The sequence below is a fragment of the Lygodium microphyllum genome, chromosome 3, assembly GCF_053477565.2.
Source record: "Lygodium microphyllum isolate KBCC chromosome 3, Lygodium_microphyllum_v1.1.10, whole genome shotgun sequence".
NCBI lineage: Eukaryota > Viridiplantae > Streptophyta > Polypodiopsida > Schizaeales > Lygodiaceae > Lygodium > Lygodium microphyllum.
In genome coordinates, this window is record NC_141137.1 from 21453082 (window position 1) to 21472044 (window position 18963).

The 18963-nt window shown below is 40.3% G+C and overlaps 1 protein-coding gene across 4 annotated transcripts in view; it reads right to left on the reverse strand.

The window, feature by feature from the left end:
- LOC148038137 (DNA mismatch repair protein MutS, type 2) overlaps nt 1–16571 on the reverse strand; it is a 222424-nt gene extending 205853 nt beyond the window's left edge. For 2 of the 4 annotated variants that reach the window (XM_087669396.1, XM_087669401.1), the window contains exons 1-2: nt 16101–16571; nt 15519–15641 (exon numbers count right to left, since the gene is read on the reverse strand). In XM_087669396.1, the coding sequence (XP_087525522.1) occupies nt 15519–15641; nt 16101–16400 (423 nt within the window). In that variant the 5' untranslated portion in view covers nt 16401–16571. The remainder of the gene's footprint in view (nt 1–15518; nt 15642–16100) is intronic. The other 2 variants (XM_087669379.1, XM_087669388.1) reach the window with 2 other exon arrangements.
- Nucleotides 16572–18963: the final 2392 nt, after the last annotated feature.

The window sequence follows — 18963 nt, forward strand, 5'->3', positions numbered from 1 at the left end:
CTGTATGAGGCCGGGATGCAAGACACGATATTCATTATCGAGGCACGGTCGTGCGCAGTGGTCGGTTAGGAGGCTCTACCCATCCGACAGGTACTGGAGCCCATAGCAGACCGCTCGGAGGTATGGAAGATCATAGGGAGCCTTATTGAATGGCATATCTAGAAGGTGCGGTGTCAGGAAGCTTTCGGCGGAGAGAGACTGTCGGTACAGGCGACCTTAGAAGAGCTTTGAACCTCAATCATCCACTCCCTCCGCGGCCGATGGGATCAGGTACAGGGCGAGTCCAGGGCTCGTCAGGAGCTCTGTGGCCATTTCATGCGCACTTGGGGCTGCCAGGACATGTTTTTCGTGATCCAGGCAGGCAGCCCCAGTTGGCTATACACCCCTCCCCCATGGCTTCTTGCCCCTATCCCCCCTAGACCGCCCTGAGAGGCTTGTATACATGATGTATTTGTAAATTCGCATCAGCTCCAGCTTGTCTGTTGAGCATGAACATTCCGTTGTAATCAGCTTTTTTGAGTAAATAATTAGCCACATTTTACTTGCAAAAAAGAATGATGTCGAGAGACCTTGATCCCTAGGAACCCAGATTTCAGGTCGATCCTAGTGGGTTCGGCCGCGAACATTCCATTGCGAGGCGGACTCGAGAAACCCTAGGCGACAAACTCTGTAACATTCCATGGGAGTACTGGGCAGCGTCGCTTAGATTCGTCTCTCGATGGACCGCTAAAAACATGCTTGGACAGTCGATAGGCGGGCACGTTACAGGAAGGACGAATAAAATTGCAACGTGTTGTGCATGTTCTCAAACAATCTCTTCTAGAACAAATTTGTCAACTATGGATGTTGATTGCTAATGATTGACTCTAGCATGCCATGATACCTAAACACATGCTTATTGACTCCAGCATGCCATATAATCAATCTTTATCTTCTTCCTCACTAGAATGAAATGGACCTGCTTATTGAATTTGCAAATGATAGCCCATATCCCATCATTCCCTATAGGTGCCTTGGGAACATCAAAGATAAAAGTCCATAGCAATGCTCTGCCAAGGTCTATCAAGTTTAGGAAAGGGTTGCAATCTCATGAACCAGTCTTCCTTGTTGAAAAGGTGGTAAATAATCTGACTTAACACTAATTATAACAAGCATAAATTTTATATAAATTAAAATCCAAATGTTACCACTTAATCTTGGACAAGGGACACACTATTGCCTCTTGCAATATTTCTTTAACTTGTATTAAAGGTTGAAGTATACTAGGATTCAACCTAATCTACTTCAATCTTCAATACATCTTGCTATCCATAGCAAGCAGCAAACCCTCAAACCAATCTGCCTCTTGGTTTGCTTAGGAATTGACCTTCAATCTGCTCCTTGGAAGACAAATTATGCCCCAAACTTAATGTTGCATGGTTGGCCTCTTGAAATTCTTAGAAATCCTCAAATTTCAACTGTTGAATTTCAAATACTAAACCCCAATTTCTAAGCAATCTTCCCATAGTGGCTAATAAACCCAAATTTCCGCTATAAATTAGGGTTCAGCAGTAGAATTTCTTCAATTGCACCCTCTTGGGACTAAATTTGGCTGAGATCTCGAGGGAAGCTGTAAATTGGCTGAGAGAATAGCGAGGAAGCTGAAGAGAGAGAAATTTCAGGGTTTTGTCACCAAAATTGGCCGAAATTCAATGTTGCCCTGCTGTGAATGGCTGATTGACTGCAACCCACCATCAACAGGACCCCCACATGCAGTCACCTGCCCTTGTGGGCCCCAAAATTGCTCTCGCCTACCTATAGACAGCGTACAAGGACTGTCACCTACCTCTAATGGCCTCCTAATTAGTTGGGGGTAGCTCTTTGATAGCCTCAAATGGTTGGAAAATTGCAACTCTCTCTCTCCTCCTTCCTAACCTCAACAATGTTGAACTAAGGCTCCACCACCCTCTAAGAGCCTTTCCCTCACTTGCATAGACAAGGTTTGCCAAGTGGCAGCCTTCTAATTGCAGTTTTCAACAATTTTCAGCCCAATTAAATTAATTTTCATGATATTAATTATAAAAATTCATTTAATTGTTAATTCTTGCTCATAAAAATAACAGTGCTAGCCAACAATTAGATTGCCTAGGCCAATTTGTCTTCCAAGGAATCCTAAGCATTTATTAGCCCTTGAAAGTTAGTTAATTACTGCCTAGTTCCTAGTGTCACCGCTGGCATTAATGGCTAATAAAATCTTCTAGGCCAAAATTTGACACTAAGTACCACTAAATACCTAACTAATATGACTTATTACAATTTTTGCCTTTCATACCCACTGACTTAAATACTACCATACTAGGATGACAAATTCTACCCCAAACTTAATGTCGGCTCACTAGCCTCTTTAAATTCTTTGAAATCTGGCCTTGAATCCTGAGCACAATTCCTAAAGTGGTTGTCAAACCCTAATTTTTGCTCTACAAATGAAAGTTTACAGTGGTGAATCTCTAAATATCTCAACTCCAATGGCTGAAATTGGCTAAGATAACTTGAGAGATGGCTGGAGAATGAGAGAGAATGGTGAGGAGAGAGAAAATTCATACTTTTGTCGTCGCAAAAAGTGGACTGATCTCTATTGCTACTTAAGCTCAAAATGACTCTCTCCTTCCTCTCCCAGCCTCCAACCAACCTCTTTGCACATACATGGGCAAATTTTGCCAAGTGGCAACCTTCTAATTGCATTTTTCAACTATTTTCAGCAAAATAAATTAATCTTCAAAATATTAATTCTAAATATTAATTTACTTATTAATTCTCGCTTAGAAAAATAGTTTCACCAACCAAGAATTAAATTGGCTATACCAATTTGTCGCCCAAGTATTCTTAAGCATTAATTAGTTCTTAAACTAGCATTAATTAATTAATTTATGCCTAATTCGTAATGTCACCACTGACATTAATGCAAATAAAACAATTTAGGTGAAATTTGTCTCCATGTACCACCTTGTACCTATCAAGCACAACTTATTACAACTTTTGACTTTGGCACCAATTAATATCTATAGGATGAAATAACTAACTTGCACATCACATGTGCATCTCACATTTGCGCAATTGATTTGATAACTAAATCAAATGCCAAACAAAGCATCAAAATTTCACATCCTCATGTGATGATGGTATATGGCTGTCCCAAAGACAGTATGGCTTGGATATGTTGTCCAAGTATGGTATGACTGCATGCAAACCACTTTCAGTCCCGTTGGAGCAGAATGTAAAGCTGAGTGCTGATGTTGGGGATGAGATAGAAGACCCTACTATGTTCAGGAGGATAGTGGGGAGTTTGATCTACATGACCATTACAAGGCCAGACTTGAGCTACGCTGTTGGTCTTGTGAGTCAGTTTATGCAAGTACCTAGAAAGCCACATTTGGATGCAGTCAGACGCATATTGAGATATGTGAAGTCCACATTAGATTATGGACTTTTCTATGACAAACCTCCCCCTTGAAATCCTTGCAATCGCCCTCAATTGCACTGCCATATGCCAAAAACAAAATACGACACTAGAATTTCCATAAGGCATCATAGTTAAAACAATATCAGCCGCTATTTGCTCAACCATGCTACTGCCAAACACTTGTTGAAAATTTCCAATAAGTATAATTAAAACATAAGACTCAAAAAGAATCCAAAGCTATTACCCAAAACCCATATAATGCCATTTAGCATCCACTGGTGAATAGTTCTAAAACTTCACCAAGTATCTCCTAGAAACTTTACCTTTGATCTCTCTCTCTTTATGTGCCAATATCGGCTCCACTACCAGTATCTCATCCAGCTTCTCAACCTCTAGCTGAATTTCCGGAGATCCACTCTCCAGCACATCACCATGAAAAGGCCTCAACAAGCTCACATGAAAGGCATTATGTATCTGGCACTGTGGAGGCAATTTCAACATATAAGCAACATCATTGATCTTCTCCAATACCTAGAAGGGTCCATAATAATGTATACTCAGCTTTAGATACAATCTCTCTCTGCCTTTCATCTTTCTCAGCCTCGCCTTTTCAAAAAGCTATTACATATAATCGCCCTCTACAAACTACAAAGCACATCTATAGCAATCAAATGCCCTCTTTTCCTTTTGCTACAATCTCTGAAGTGCATATTTAACCTTCTCATAGGTTGCATCCAAGTTATCCACATAACAATTAGCCCTCTTTTTCTTTTTTTACAATCTCTGAAGTGCATATTTAACCTTCTCATAGGTTGCATTTAAGTTATCCACATAACAATCAACCTCAAAGATCTTATCCTTAAATGTGTAAAGTAGGAGGCACCTTCTTGCCACCCCCCACAACCTCAAATGGAGCCTTACAAGTAGAACAATGCACTGTTTTATTATATGCAAACTCTACCAAAGGCAAGTACTACTTCCACTGCATCTTGCTTTGACACACACCTCAAGAGATCTATGACTACGGAGTTTTCATCTTTGGACTGACCGTCTATCTATGGATGGAAGGACGAATAAAACTTCAGCATGGTATTTACGGTCTCCAACAACTCCTTTCAAAACAAACTCGTCCTCCGTGGACCTTGATCACTAATGATTGACTCTAGCATATGCCATGATACTTAAATGCATGCTGCAAAAATAATCATGACGTATAATCAGCCTTTATCTTCTTCTTTACCAATGAAATGGACTTGCTTACTGAACCTGCAGATTGAAACTAGCCTTCCTTCCGTGGAGGGGCGGTAATAACCTGATTATAACTTAATTACAGCAAGTACTAATTATGAAATGCTGAAACATAAACATTTACCAATCAATCTTGGACATTGGCCATCTTGTTGGTCCCAAAACTAGCACCCCTTTCGGTATTTCTCTATCTTTAATTGCAATTGAATTCAAATACAATGGGATTCCTTCAATCCCCTTCACAATCCAAAAGCCCCTTGCTGTCAACAATGACCAACAAGTCTTCTAATTGATTTGCTCAGGCATTTGGCCTTCACCAACTCCTTAGAAAATGGAATTTGCCCCAAATTCAAATGTTGGCTAGTCCCTCACTTAAATCTTGCTGAGAATAATTCTCAGCCCTGAAAATTCAAGTCTTGAGGCTTCAATCTCATGGCATGCTTCTCGATGTTGCTGCCTCAAACAACTTTGACTAAGTTAGAAAATAGCATAATGTTTGATGATCTATCTGCATTGTAAAATCAACCCCTAAAAGATAGTGTTTCCATGCTAAAAGTACATGAATCAGCAAGTAATTCCTTCTCATAAACCTACAAATTCTTGTCTGCACCATGGAGAACACAACTCTCATATACCACCACTCGATTGTCCTACATTTAAATAGGCCCAATGTTGTTTCTGCATGCATCACATTGAGCAACAAATAAATTCTTGAGATCCGGGCAATATAAGCACAAGATATGAAGTCATCTTTTCCTTAAGCTTATCAAAAGTTGACATTTCCACTATTATCTACTTAAATGGCACACCCTTCTTCTGCAAAGCATGCAGTGGAGATACAAATTCAGCAAAGTTAAAAACATAATTCCTACATTAGGAACATAGCTCCATGAAGCTACAAATCTCATACACATTTCTCAAATGTAACCATGAGAATATGGCCTCAACCTTTGCAAGTGTTAGCAGTCGTGTGTCATGCACAGTTATCCTACCTGTGAGCCTCAATTTGGGTTAGATGGGGATATTAGGAGCTCTGACACATAGTCTGTCATGTGTTTCAAGGGAGGACGCAACTCTTTCTATAGCATGCATTTCTTTTTAAGTCAAATTCAAAAGTGTTTAAACTAGTTGGTTATTTTCCAACTTAGTGCGTTTCTTTTTCAGTGGGACTCGACTACATTCACATTGGCCAAGATGGGGTGACCAGCACTTATGATGGCAATCTGCATTTTCTTCATTATTTTATTCATGACAATCAATTGGCCAACACAATTTCGACCTATTGGAGTAGCTCGGCCAAATTTGACTAATTATGGATATTTATTGTTGTTCTTCACACTTGACTAGTCATTTCATCCTTTGCAGGTTTCAACACACTCCGATGTGAAAGGACTCTTCTCCGTATTTTGGTGCTACCTATCATCATCAACCTAATCCCATATTTGCCAACGGTTTCTGAAATGGGAGATATGAAACCGGTTTCAAAGGTTTCATACGAGTTCTATAAAATGTTAGAAACCAGTTTCATTTGAGATGAAGAAAGTATGAAAGTTTTATATACACATACTAGCATGTATGAAATCCATGGAGCATACATTTGGATGGATGTACATTTGCAAGGCATGAATGGGATACATGGATGGTATGCAATGTACATTTGCATGTGATACAAGAGAAGTACACTTGCATAAGTTACATGCAGTTTCAATTGATGTATGCTATCATGTGGTACGTCATTGCTATGAGGTGTTCTTTACGCTCAATTCATGCATTACTTTGCCTTGGTTGTTAGAATAGTATTGGGTTTTGGCATGTGGATGCACCCCTTATGGTGCTAGCAGTGGTTATGATTCATGTGTATGGATTGTTTAAGTGACCAGAATTTCAGATATGCAAAGGATGTGAGCATGGTTAAGCAATAGGTGCACATATTGTTTGACTATGATGTTGGGATGTATTCTAGTGGTGGCAACAAATTCTTTTGACGAATTGCAGTGTAATCAAGGGCAATTGCAAGGATTTCAAGGAAGAGCTCTTTTACGAGGACATAAAATTTTAATGCTTTGCATTGCATTTGCTTAAGTATTAATCAAATGTGTAAATGTGAGATACACATGTGATATGTAAGTTAATTATTTCACAATGTGGGACTCAGGACCCCCAAATATCAATTGGTGCCAAAGACAAAAGTTGTAATAAGTTGTGTCTAATATGTACTAGGTGGTACCTGGTATTAGATTTTGGCCTAGACCAATTTATTGGCTACTAATGTCAATGGTGACATTAGAGACTAGGCATTAACTAATTAATGCCGCAATCTAAGGGCTAATACAGCTGCTCAAGGATACTTGAAAGACAATTGGCCTAGCCAATCTAATTATTAGCTACTCGAATTATTTTTTGGGACACTAGAATAATTATTAAATTAATTTTCAGAATTGATATTTTGAAAATTAATTTAATAAGCTGGATAATTCTGAAAAATGGGATTAGAAGGCTGCCACTTTGCAAAACTTGCCCATGCAAGGGAAAAACGTTTTTGGTGGCCGGTGAAAGGCTATGCCAACCACGGTGAGAGAGAAGAAGGGTGTTATAGAGCAAGGAGATGCTGCTAATGTGATTTGCAATCACCAAGGACCAGCCCTATAGTAGATGACAGCAATTTGGAGCCCTCGAGGTGTAGGTAACAACAGTCCAAAGTCCTTCTGTTGTAGGTGACAGCATATAGGAGGGAATAACAGCCTTTTTGATGGTCCCAAGCTATAGATGATAGCTTCCATGGTTGTTTAAGCAGGGCAGCAACAGTTTTTCATCCTTTCTCCAAATGAAACTCTAAAATTTCTATCTCTATAACATTCTCTCTTATCCTACAATCATCTCTCAAGTTATCTCACCAATATAAAATCAGAGGTGAAGATATTGAAAAATCTCTCTCATAAACCCTAATTTATAGTAAAAATTAGGGTTTGATAACCACCTCAAGATGCGTGCTCAAAATGGAGGGCCTAAGACTTGAATTCCAACCGCTGAAATTAAAGAATTTCTGGGAGATTCAAGAGGCTAGCTGGCCAATATCAAATTTGAGGCTGAATTTGCCCCATACAAACCTAGGGGCAAATTGGTTTGAAGGCTTGCTAGTCAATTTTGACAACAAGAGGCCCTTGGATTAGCAGACGAGATCAAAGGATCTCTATTGTACTCCATCCATTTGCAATAGAAGATAAAAAATTACCAAAAGGGCAGCCAATTTTGGGGCCAATAGGCTATCCATTGTCCAAGCCTAAAGTGGTTAAATGTGCATTTTCAATTTATCTGAATTTTATGCTTGATGTAATTGTTTATTAATCAAGTCATTGCCACCCTCTACAAGGACAAAGGTTGGTTTCATGTTAGCAGTCATTTGTGTCATGCATAGTCATCTCCTACATGTGCACTTAAATCTGAATCAAACGGGGACATTACGAGCTCTAACATTCTATTTGTCTATCATTTCATGTGTTTTGACAGAGGAGGCAGCTCTCTCTCAAGCATGCATTTCAATGTGCTTCTTTTTCATATAGTTTGTGTGCTTACATTGACTAAGGTTATTTTCAAGCTCAAAGCATTTCTTTTCAATGGGACTAGGGGTTGCATTTACACTAGTAGATGATGAGGGAGATAGCTGCTTATTTTGGCGATCAGCATTTTATGATTATTTAATTTTTTGATATACGATTGGCCAGCATTTGTGGCACTCCTAGGCAGCAGTTGGTCAGTTTTCAGCATTTTCAGCTATTTATAGCTGGCTCCAATGGGTAGTCACATCATTCTTTTTTGCACATTCAGCACACTCCAACTCCCGGTGGCATTCCTCCATCATGCAGTGCTTCTCTCTTTCTTCTTCCATTCTAATGTGCCAACTCCATATAACATGTGTTTGATCAGCCACCCCTCCCACACCCTTAGAGCCTCAGCCCATTATCATGATGGATTGGTGGCTAAGAATTTCATATGTAAGAGATTAGCTCCATGTCTTAACCAAGAGAACAAAAATACAACTAACTTTTCTTGACTAAACTCCCCCATCGATGCTCATGAATGCACTTTGGTAGAACCATTCAACAAGAGGTTCTACAACAGCCACATTAAAAATTGGTTGTAACATTAGGCACTTACTCAAAGTTAGGATTCCCCGTATCATCCCTAATGATACGCCCATGTCTTGGAATCAGTTTAGTTGCTTGACTCTTGATATTGTGTGAAATGCCCTACAAAAAAAGATAAAGCAGCAATATACCCTTTATCTCTCTGTGTAACACTCAATGATGGTGTGTTAGGTGAAAATGTGCTCAGGCGTGGAGTATCCTCATTAAAGGTTAGCTTGTCCATGTACTCTATGCTCATGGCTATCAACAAATCTACTCAACTCGATGGTTGTCAAGAAGAGAACTGGAGAGAGAGAAAGAGGAGAAAGAAGACTGCAAAAGAGAAAGAAGTGCAAATGTAAGAGAAAGAGAGTGATGAGGAGAGAGAAATACTAGAAATTGAGAGAGAAATACAAAAAAGAAGAAAAAAGATGGTTGGAAGCCATGAAAGGACAAGAGAAGTTAAAGAGAGATGAAGGACAAAGATGTATTATTGTGTAAAAACTGATTACCAATACAAGTGGCCTTTGCCTTTTTATATGCCCATAATTTAGTTATTTACATTCCATCCCCACTCGGATGTTTTTGTCCTCAAACAAAAATAGGACTTATTACAATTTGCCAAGTGGTGGAAAGGGGTAGGGTACTCTGCATAAACTAAAATAAATTGGCCTAATCTTCAAGGATTCATGAAATAAGTACAACTAGAGGGCTGACAATCAAGTACAAAGCATTGACAATCATTGGGAAATATGAAAATGAAATCTTGGACCAAAAGGTTGCCATTAAGAGCTCCGCCCAGATGGAGACTTTGTGTTGTCCATTGCAGACCGTGCTATACTAAATCTGTAATAACTTTGGATGGGCTAATCCAAATCAGACATGCTATAGCTCCAAATGAAGCTCTCTTTAAGTACTTTCAGCCCATATGACTCACACGTCTATGTCATTAATTCAGCATTAAATCTGGTCCAAAACAGAGATCTGTTCTGCAGTGAAACAAAGCCCACTAGTCAACATGATAGTTGTCACAAAATTCTTGAAGGTAAGGACATCATTTCTTAAGTAATGTTGGTCCACGCAGAGATTTAAGTCCAGCCCTTAACCTCCCAGGTCAAAAGGAAATGTAATATCCTGTCCATGCATCATGACCACCAAATCAGAGATGTCATCACTCATGAAATAATATGCATGTACGAATGAATCCACAAAAGCATAAGCTACTAAATCAAATAGAAGCCCATGGTCGTGGTCTTCAACAATGGAATCTTCATAGGCTGCAACTGTAAACCCTTTATTTTCCTTCGAATCATCATCAAAATTGTCTTCAACATGACTATCTTTATCCTCTTTATCTGAATATTCAAGTACCACAAATATACTTGCATTCTTTGCTCTGCAGATGTCTTAATGATTAAAATGCATCAGTTCAGCACAACTATAGCATAACCCTTGGGCATAGAAACATGAAACGGGGAACGGGGACGGGGATGCCAAACTTAGGGAATGGGGACATGGGAATGGGAACAGCATTAAAATTTTTAAAATTATTTTTTAAAAAATAATATTTCATTCATAATTCATGTGGAGTACTAAAGCCAAGGTCTATAATCCACAATGACATTAATATTTCAATCAATTCATGTGGTGCCGTAGGCAAAGCCAAGACAGGCACGTGAGTGAGAGACAGGTAAGCTACAGGCGAAGTTGGCGGGAGATAGGTGCATGATTTGGTAGGCAGTAAACTAGGGCAATCAACTAGTCACTTTGTAGGTAAGTTCTGTGCCACGTGGCGTTCCCTGTCAGGAATGTGACAGGGAACATCCCAGCCAACAGGGACACGATTTGGAACAAATTTCGATCCAAAACGGCATTTTGGCATCCCAAGGGGCCATTCCGACCATTCCCTATCACTATGCCCTTTAGCATACAACTCTCTGATCTGATCATTGGTTAATTGTCAAGCTTTACGGATTTTAGACCCAATATTGCCCACATCATCACTATATAGATCAACAATAGAATAATCATACTGCTGCCCATGGTACTCATGAGAAGCATATGGCTGAGAAGTACATGAATGCTGCTCATAGTCATATTGCTGTCCATATAGGTATTGGTGTCCATGAGAGTGTGATTGGCTATACTCATTACTATACATATTTAGCAATGATTGCAATAAGTCTTGCTGAATTACTACATCAACCATGGCAATCGATGCAACCAACATATACTCGTCATATACATGCGTCAAACCCTCTTGCAAAACAACATTACCATAAAGATTGATGAGAGCCTCCAAGATGCATGACTTTACCAACTAATCCCATGAGATGTCAATGTTTGACAAGTGCTCGTTCTATCTGGATAGCAGATTGCCTTGTGGTACATGATAGGGATCAAAACCATGTGAGTAATACTCTTGCTGAAGCATCTGATGCTTCCAATCTAAGCCCTCATTGTATTCCTATTGTGTCCAGTCATAGCTTGCAAGATTTAGAAGAACAGTATGCTTCTTGATGTCCAGTTCTGCAAGATCCAGATCAGCAGTTTCGATGTATGCTTGTGCTTTTCTGTATAAAGCTTTAACATTCTACGAGTCCATCTCAAGCACTTTAGTACATGCTTTTGCAGCTTCCTTATAGTCTTTCAGCTTTAGCTTACAGGCAGCATTATTAAGATGGCAGCTCACTATAACTGTTTTGGCCTGCTTCTTTTGTTCATCTGAGAAAGAACTGTCATATTCAATATACTTCACTACCTTCTCATATTTCTTGGAAGCCCTGGCATACTTCCCAAGTTTGTTCAGCACATTTCCATCCTCTTTCTTCTTGCCAGTTTCCTCAATCTTTTTTGAAGTCTCCATATCCCAAGATTCTTTTTTCTTTTTAAAGTCTACTAGCTCAAGTTCATACATCAGAGTGGAGTTAGGAGGCACAATTACTAGTCCCCGCTTAATCTCAACATCACCAAACAAATACTCTGAGGAAATGGTAACAAGTGCAAGTTCTCCCTTATGCATTGAGGCCACGTACTTGTCCAGTCCGGGTATGACTTGTTCTTCATCCGTAACAAACTCAAAAGGTCCACTTACACCAAAGCCCTCTTTCTCAAAGACTGTTCCATCAAAGAGCATTGCAATATACTTAATTTGAACTTTAGACCCATCATTGGGCTTCTCATACCCTTCTCCTGCCTTGAGAATTTTCTTCACAACCTTTTTGACATCTGTAACAATCTCAACAGACTTCCAAGCTACCAACTCTAGATCTTCAGTTGTCAAGACCATCCTATCATCAGTTCCTACCTCCTTTTCTAGCCCATCAGGTGCCACCCAACTCCATACAGCTTTGCAAGCTCCTTGCACCCCTCCTTTGTAAACTGCAAGATATCTGAGTACTCCACCTTCAATAGGCTCTCCCAACAACTTTAAAGACTCACCAGCAGGTGGAGCAGATATTATGGGTCCAATGGGTAAAGAAACAATTGGCCCCTTGGCACCATCTGATCAAATAGGCTCATATGAAACAAAAAAAAACAGCTGTCCATATCTTCCATACAAACAGTATGTGTGTGACTTGTAGCCCCTTTGATTTCCCACTGTGTTCCATCAGGTAGTGTCTGAAACCATTGAAGCACAGAAGAACCTTCATTTCCACCCCAATACGTCTTCTCTACTAGCAGTTGAGCTCCCTCAACAAGATCCCCTCGGATTTCTAGAGACAAAACCTTTGGTGGAGCTGGTCAAATGCATTCATGTCCCATTACAATTCTTGCTTCTCCAACCGTTCCATCATCACGAACAGGGATGCACTCGAATGATACAAATTTGTTCACAGCCTCCTTTATGATGTGATATTGTAGAAGCCCTGTCGATTCCGATATTGGTGTGCCAGGCTCAATTTCATTCTCATGGAAGTACCACCTATATTGACTCTTTCCTTCTTGACCTCCAACATATCCATATGAAGCTGTTAAAGCTTCCCCTTCTATATACTCGCCAATTATGGAAAGGAAACTGAGACTCGGAGACAACATTTCAACAGGAATGTCGGAAAAGACTAAGGCAAGATCTCCACTTTCACCATCTGAATGTACAGGAATGTATTTTGCTGCCTGATAAAATCCAACAACACCAAGAGGAATACGAAAAGCCTTAGAAATTTTGGAGGTACTGATTGCTTCAAGGTTTGCATCTCCTAAAGACTCATTAGGAATACTTGTTTTGAACCACTGCATATGACTAGCTCCTTCAACACCCCTAAAGATAGTTGCACTGATCACAACTTTATTACCGTCATGTATGTCTCCAACAAGCTATAGTTGAGTGGCTTTTGGAGGAGCAAGCATTACTTATTTTGTAAATGGAAGAGACAGGATTCCCTTGAAGCCCTTCAGAATTTACAGGTATATAAATGAACCTCATCCGTAACCCAATGTCTTCCTCTTATAGGGTGTACTCAGATGCTCCCCAGGAAACAAGCTTGAATTCCCCAGAATCAGGATCTTCATAAAGCCACTCAAATTTGCTAACACCCTCTCTACCTCCATACCCTTGCTAGGAGTCCCACCACGCCAAGCTATCTCTACTTCCTGAATCGTGTGCAACAGTCATAAAGAGGTGAAAATTACACCAATTCTTCAGAGAGGCATCAGCAAGAACCGATGGAGAAGCAAGTCTTTATGCGAAGGGAGGAAGGTGCGCACAGGAGGAGGATATGCAATACTTGGATGTGCATTGGTGCTCCGCAGGTTTCTCTATCTTTACTGGTGCAATCTCCTGCTTATGCAGATTTTCAGCTAGACCCTTTGAATCAGCATGGGAAGCAGATGTCTCCTTTGTCAAGGTGAACAAATCTCTTGTTTGATCACTGCCATCAAGTTGTTGGTTGCTAAGAAGAATAGATTCTACTTTTCAAAGCAAGCCACTTGGAATGCATGCAATGACGGGAAAAGAGGGAAATGCAAAAGGGGAAGGAATAACGAAGGAAAGAAAACAATGAAGAAGCACAAGAAGAAGAAGAAGATGGAGATGGAGCAGAAGAAGGCACAAACCTGGCAAGAACTATTTTTCTCTCATCTCAGAGTGTGCTGATCAGCACAAATAGCAACACATCATACTCATTTACTATTGATCAACATGAGCTTAATGCTATGTATTATGGTTATCAAAGGAATCCAAATAATCTCTAGAATCAAGCTTTAGGTGTCAGAGAAGCCATGAAGACTCAAGATAAGAGTTGAAACCAAATTTCTCCATGGAAGCTTTTGATAAAGAACTTCAAAAGAGAAAAGGAAGACTTCTTTTGTAATATAACTGGGACTTGAACATCCACTAACTCTCATATCTCTCCCTTTAACAAAATACCTTCAAAATAACCTAAGATTTTGATGATGACCTACTATTTTGTCCATCCACCACCATATCTGCCTGTCTTCAATGTTGCCTGCTATGTCTGTACCTGTGTACCTAAAGTTCTTGGATTTGTGTGGCTAAAAAGGATAACTGAATGGAATGTTGGCCAATTGGATCAAGAACCTATGGCTCTGATACCACTTGTCAAGAAGAGAACCAGAGAGAGAGAAAGAGGAGAGAGAAGACTGCAAAAGAGACGGAGGAAGAAATGCAGAAGTGAAAGAAAGAGAATGACGAGAAGAGTGAAAGACTAGAAATGGAGAGAGAAAGATAGGAAAGAAGAAAAAAGATGGCTGGAAGCCATGAAAGGACAAGAGAAGCTAGAGAGAGATGAAGGACAAAGATGTATTATTGTGTAATAACTAATTACCAATACAAATGGCCTTTGCCTTTTTATATGCCCCTAATTCAGTTCTTTGCAATGGTAGAGCCAAATTCTTAGCCCAATCGATGACCAATCATGATTGTCTTCTTGTAGTTGTTGGGTTCTATAGGGTTGCTTGCCTTATAGTTCAATGTATAGTGTTGGTAGCCAATCACAACAAAGGAAACAAAATCAGCAATCTCACAAGAGGTGAGAAATGAAGGATGGATGGAAATCATGTCAAAAGAATGCATGTATAACCTTGAATACCCATGTATAGCAAGTGCAAGAAAATACCAAGTGCATCTTATGAAAGGAATAAACAACCCAAAACCCACTCTCCCAAATCTCAATTAGAGTTTTACTAATGCTCTCCTCTCTCAACACAACCAGGAAAGCCACCATGACTCCTCTTGCTAAACCATGTGCCTAAAGACAACCCTCAATGCATCATTTGCCAAGTTAATCGAGTTGCCCTTCAGGATTTCAACTCTACAAAACTCTAACACAAAATCTCCAAAGGAAGCAATCAAGATCTCATGTCTTATCCAATGCTCCCAAGATGCTGAAGTGTCATTTAAGTTAGTCATTTGGATCCTTCAAACTAACATGGTGTTAATTATGGCAATTAATGCTTCATTGATTGCTAAGTCATTATGTCAAAGTATTGCATTTCGCATCGCTCATGTCCCTCCAACCAGCCCTCGAATTCAAAGGCCACAACACCCTTAATAAACTGTTAACCTTTTATAAAAATTTAACTATTTAAAATGTAAGAAAGTTTCCTTATACCATCATTCCAAAACTTAAAATCAATATAACTTTAAAAAAGATCCACTCTAGAAATATACTTCAAATGATAGTCTAGCTACCCTTCACATTTGAGGGTTGCCTCAACCAAAAATAAGAAGAGATCAAGTTACTTGCCGTATTTGTGGGGATTCCTCCAAAATCCAAAGTGCTTCCTAAATGTGCCAATAAATCCATTGCTGTAGAAGTTTGTGAAAGAAGATCTTCACACTCAACTTGGGTGCAAGGTATTGAGAATCCCTACAACATAAGATTAGGGCGAAGGTGACTATAAATTTGATAATTGCAAAGAGGAAAAAAGTTTACAAATGAACAAATAGAAAGTATTGGCAACATATAAGCTCCTCTTGCTACAATCTAGCGGCCTATCACAATGAAGGATTCATTGACTAACAGCTAAACGTTTGGTAATACCAATCACTAAGAGTCTTTACACTTCTTTTTGTGATGAATTGATATAATGTCCATGGAGTGCAAATGCGTAAAGTCCTCTTTTGCATATGCAAATCCATCTAAGTTAGTTTTCCAAGCATTTAGTACTTTCCTACAGTATTCAACACTAGCATCATCACCATGATCAACGACAATAGTAACACTTAAATCAATGTAAGTGACTAAGTTGACATCATCAACATGAACAACACCACCAACAACAGCAGCAAAATATGTCCATCTAACACATGATGTTCGTGTGCTTACTTGAACAAGCTCTTTGGCAGATGGAGTCCCAGCAAAGGAAGAGACGATTTCAAGCACTTTAGGCCATTCGAGCAGCTCGAGAGCGAGGTCTGCTGCAGTCTTAGCAGGCTCAAGCGTCTCCGCTACGGACGAAACAAAGAGGAGGCATTGTGTTCTCGGCTGTGGCCGCCTCTTGCACAACTGCAGCGATGGCCTTCCAGAAATCCATAATTTTCTGCCCCGAATCAATGCAGCGGTTCCTGCTGTGGCTCCGAGGGACTGCAGGTAGTTGCAGTGGCAAGGGCGGACACAGGTTCCCATGGTACTAGCTTTCAGTGTTTCACAGTCGGTTTGTTAGTTGGAAAATAGCAATATCCAACCATGTAAACAAAAGAACTGCACAAGTCTTACTTCATTGGATTAGCTCAAAGGGACCAATTCTAGCCCTAGGAGCAGCGAGCATGGGGAATTTTTCTTTTTAAAGGGCATAATTCTCGTTGTACTATAAAGGAGTTCTTACTATAAACGAGGTGATGTAATCACAAGGGCTTACAAGGTAGTTTAGGGATGCGAGAGTTGTTGCTTTGCTAGCACACTCAGGCTGCTTACACACCAAACAGGAGGTGCAATTTGTCCATTGCTTCAATTAGACACTAAACTGTGGCTATGTATTTCACCAAAAGGGGGTTGGCCCATTGGTAATGAATGTGAGGTGTGAGGGGATTGGTGGGGGTTCAATTCTTGTCGGTCCCATGGCTCTCTCTTTGAAAAAAGGTGTTCTTGTCTTGTACATTGGGCGCGCCCAAATTTTGGGACGAGGGAGATCCACCAACCGCAAACCACAAAAATCGGGCCCGATGACCTTTTGACACGTAGGGCAGCGGGTGCCTCTTTTTCCACCTCCTATCCGATGTCCATAGCCCGGCGTGTAACCGGCCTCACCCTCGCAATATAGTCCACTTCCTTGTCCTCTTTTCTTTAAGTTAAATCATAAATGATAAGTCAAAAAGGGCTTCCATGTAATAGATACATGCAACAAAAATAGTGGATTATTTGAGGGAACTTGTAGTTCAAGCTTATCAATAATTAAGGTCATGAACAGAACTAGCTCCTTGAAGGGGGGAAAGAGTTTTCTTTGCTCACAGTTCACTGATACATGACACGATTAGGAAAAGATTAACATGTGTACTTCACTTAATACGACCTCAATGGTCATCAATTAATAGATAGAAAATAACTAGAAGCTTCAAAGCTCATCCCACAATCTTCTTTATCTAGAATAGAGTCGAATGCCTACTATGCATATTAGAGCCACCACATATATAGCACACAAACCTTGAACAATTTCCCTTCGTCTTTGATTTTCAAGCATTCTCTTTTTCTTAAACTTCAATTAGCCTTTCTTTTTTTTGGTCATATCGTTGGTCTTTGATTGCAATCATTCGTTCATAACTCTTGTCAAGGATTGGTCGTTGATCCCATCAAGAATATAGCGATTATCCTAAATTAGGGGGAAATTTTATCACATTTTGGAATCTAAAGTGGGATTCTTCTTCTTTTAAAAGTAACCCTAATATCATCTTGATCATCTATTCTAATTTTTCTACAGGTACTAAGAGAATATTTCTTGATATTTAAGACTTTCACAAGCTCAAAGAGAAATATTCATGATACACTTTTCACCATCATTTACGTTCACATAATTTATAAATGCAAAAAGAAGATTATGAAAACCTAAGAGTTAGAAGAGAATCGAGTCAAAAAGGGTTGCCCGCTGTTAGATATGATCAATGCCCCACCCTCATTAGGTGCCACCAATGATCCATGGTGCTCAAAGTTGTAAGGCCCCCACTATGAGGAGAAGCCAAATGTGAGCCCAGACATTGGTTGAGTCCTGACTTGTATATCAGATGAGGTCTATGTGACCGAATGGCAAAAAGGTGACCGTTGTGGGTCTAATCTTTGGGTTAGACGGAGTGGTTAAGCTGGTAGCAACTCGAGATGCATTGCATCGAGTTGCGGGGTAAGGGAGTTAAAAGGGGCCCCTATTTTGGGGTCCAGGGGCTGCGGAAGCGGCCCCTGACTGGGGGGTCCCAGGGGGGCCAGCGGCCCCCCTAGAGGGGGTCCGGGGGCAGCGCCCCCGGCCCGATGGTAAAGGAAATATTCCCTGAAATATTCCCTAGCCGACTAGTGGAGGCTCATATGGTAGGTCGGTCAGTCTGACCTAACAGCCTTCGCGGGCTATAACAACTAAACCCCTTCACAGCCATCGATCATTTATCTTTCACCCAGTCAGAGTTGTTGTTCCAGCTAGCCTTAAGCTCTTCACCTATCTTCTGTCTAGATCACCATCTAAGCTTCACACAGTGGAAGCGTACGGGTGGACAGAGCCATCTTTGTATCAGTTGTTTGGAGCTAAAGAATTTACTGATTCTCCTCTTATCTGTTGTGTACTCTCTATCTCTTTCTCAGATTCTGTTCGCTGCGCCGTGTAATATTTTTACATGGTATCAGAGCCCAGGGGGCTCTAGAGATCGGAGAGTGTGTAAGAGGCAAAGGCTTCAACAGCAAAGAGAAACTATGTTGACTTCCGGAAGCGATTCTGGCGCATCAGGAAGCAGTGCAGGAGGTGGTGCTGCTGTACCGGCTATTCAAACACTGAGGATTCGTCCACCAACCTTCAGCGAAGGCAAGTTAGATGGTACAAACTACACCTTGTGAAAGTTCAAAATTACAACTATCCTTGATTCTTATGAGCTTTTGGAGACTGTGCTGGGGACTGACACAGAACCACAGCCTACCCCCAACCCATCAAATCCTAGTGTGATGATTCCTCCGAATGCAGATCTTCTACGAGCTTGGAAATGAAGGAATGCAGATGCAT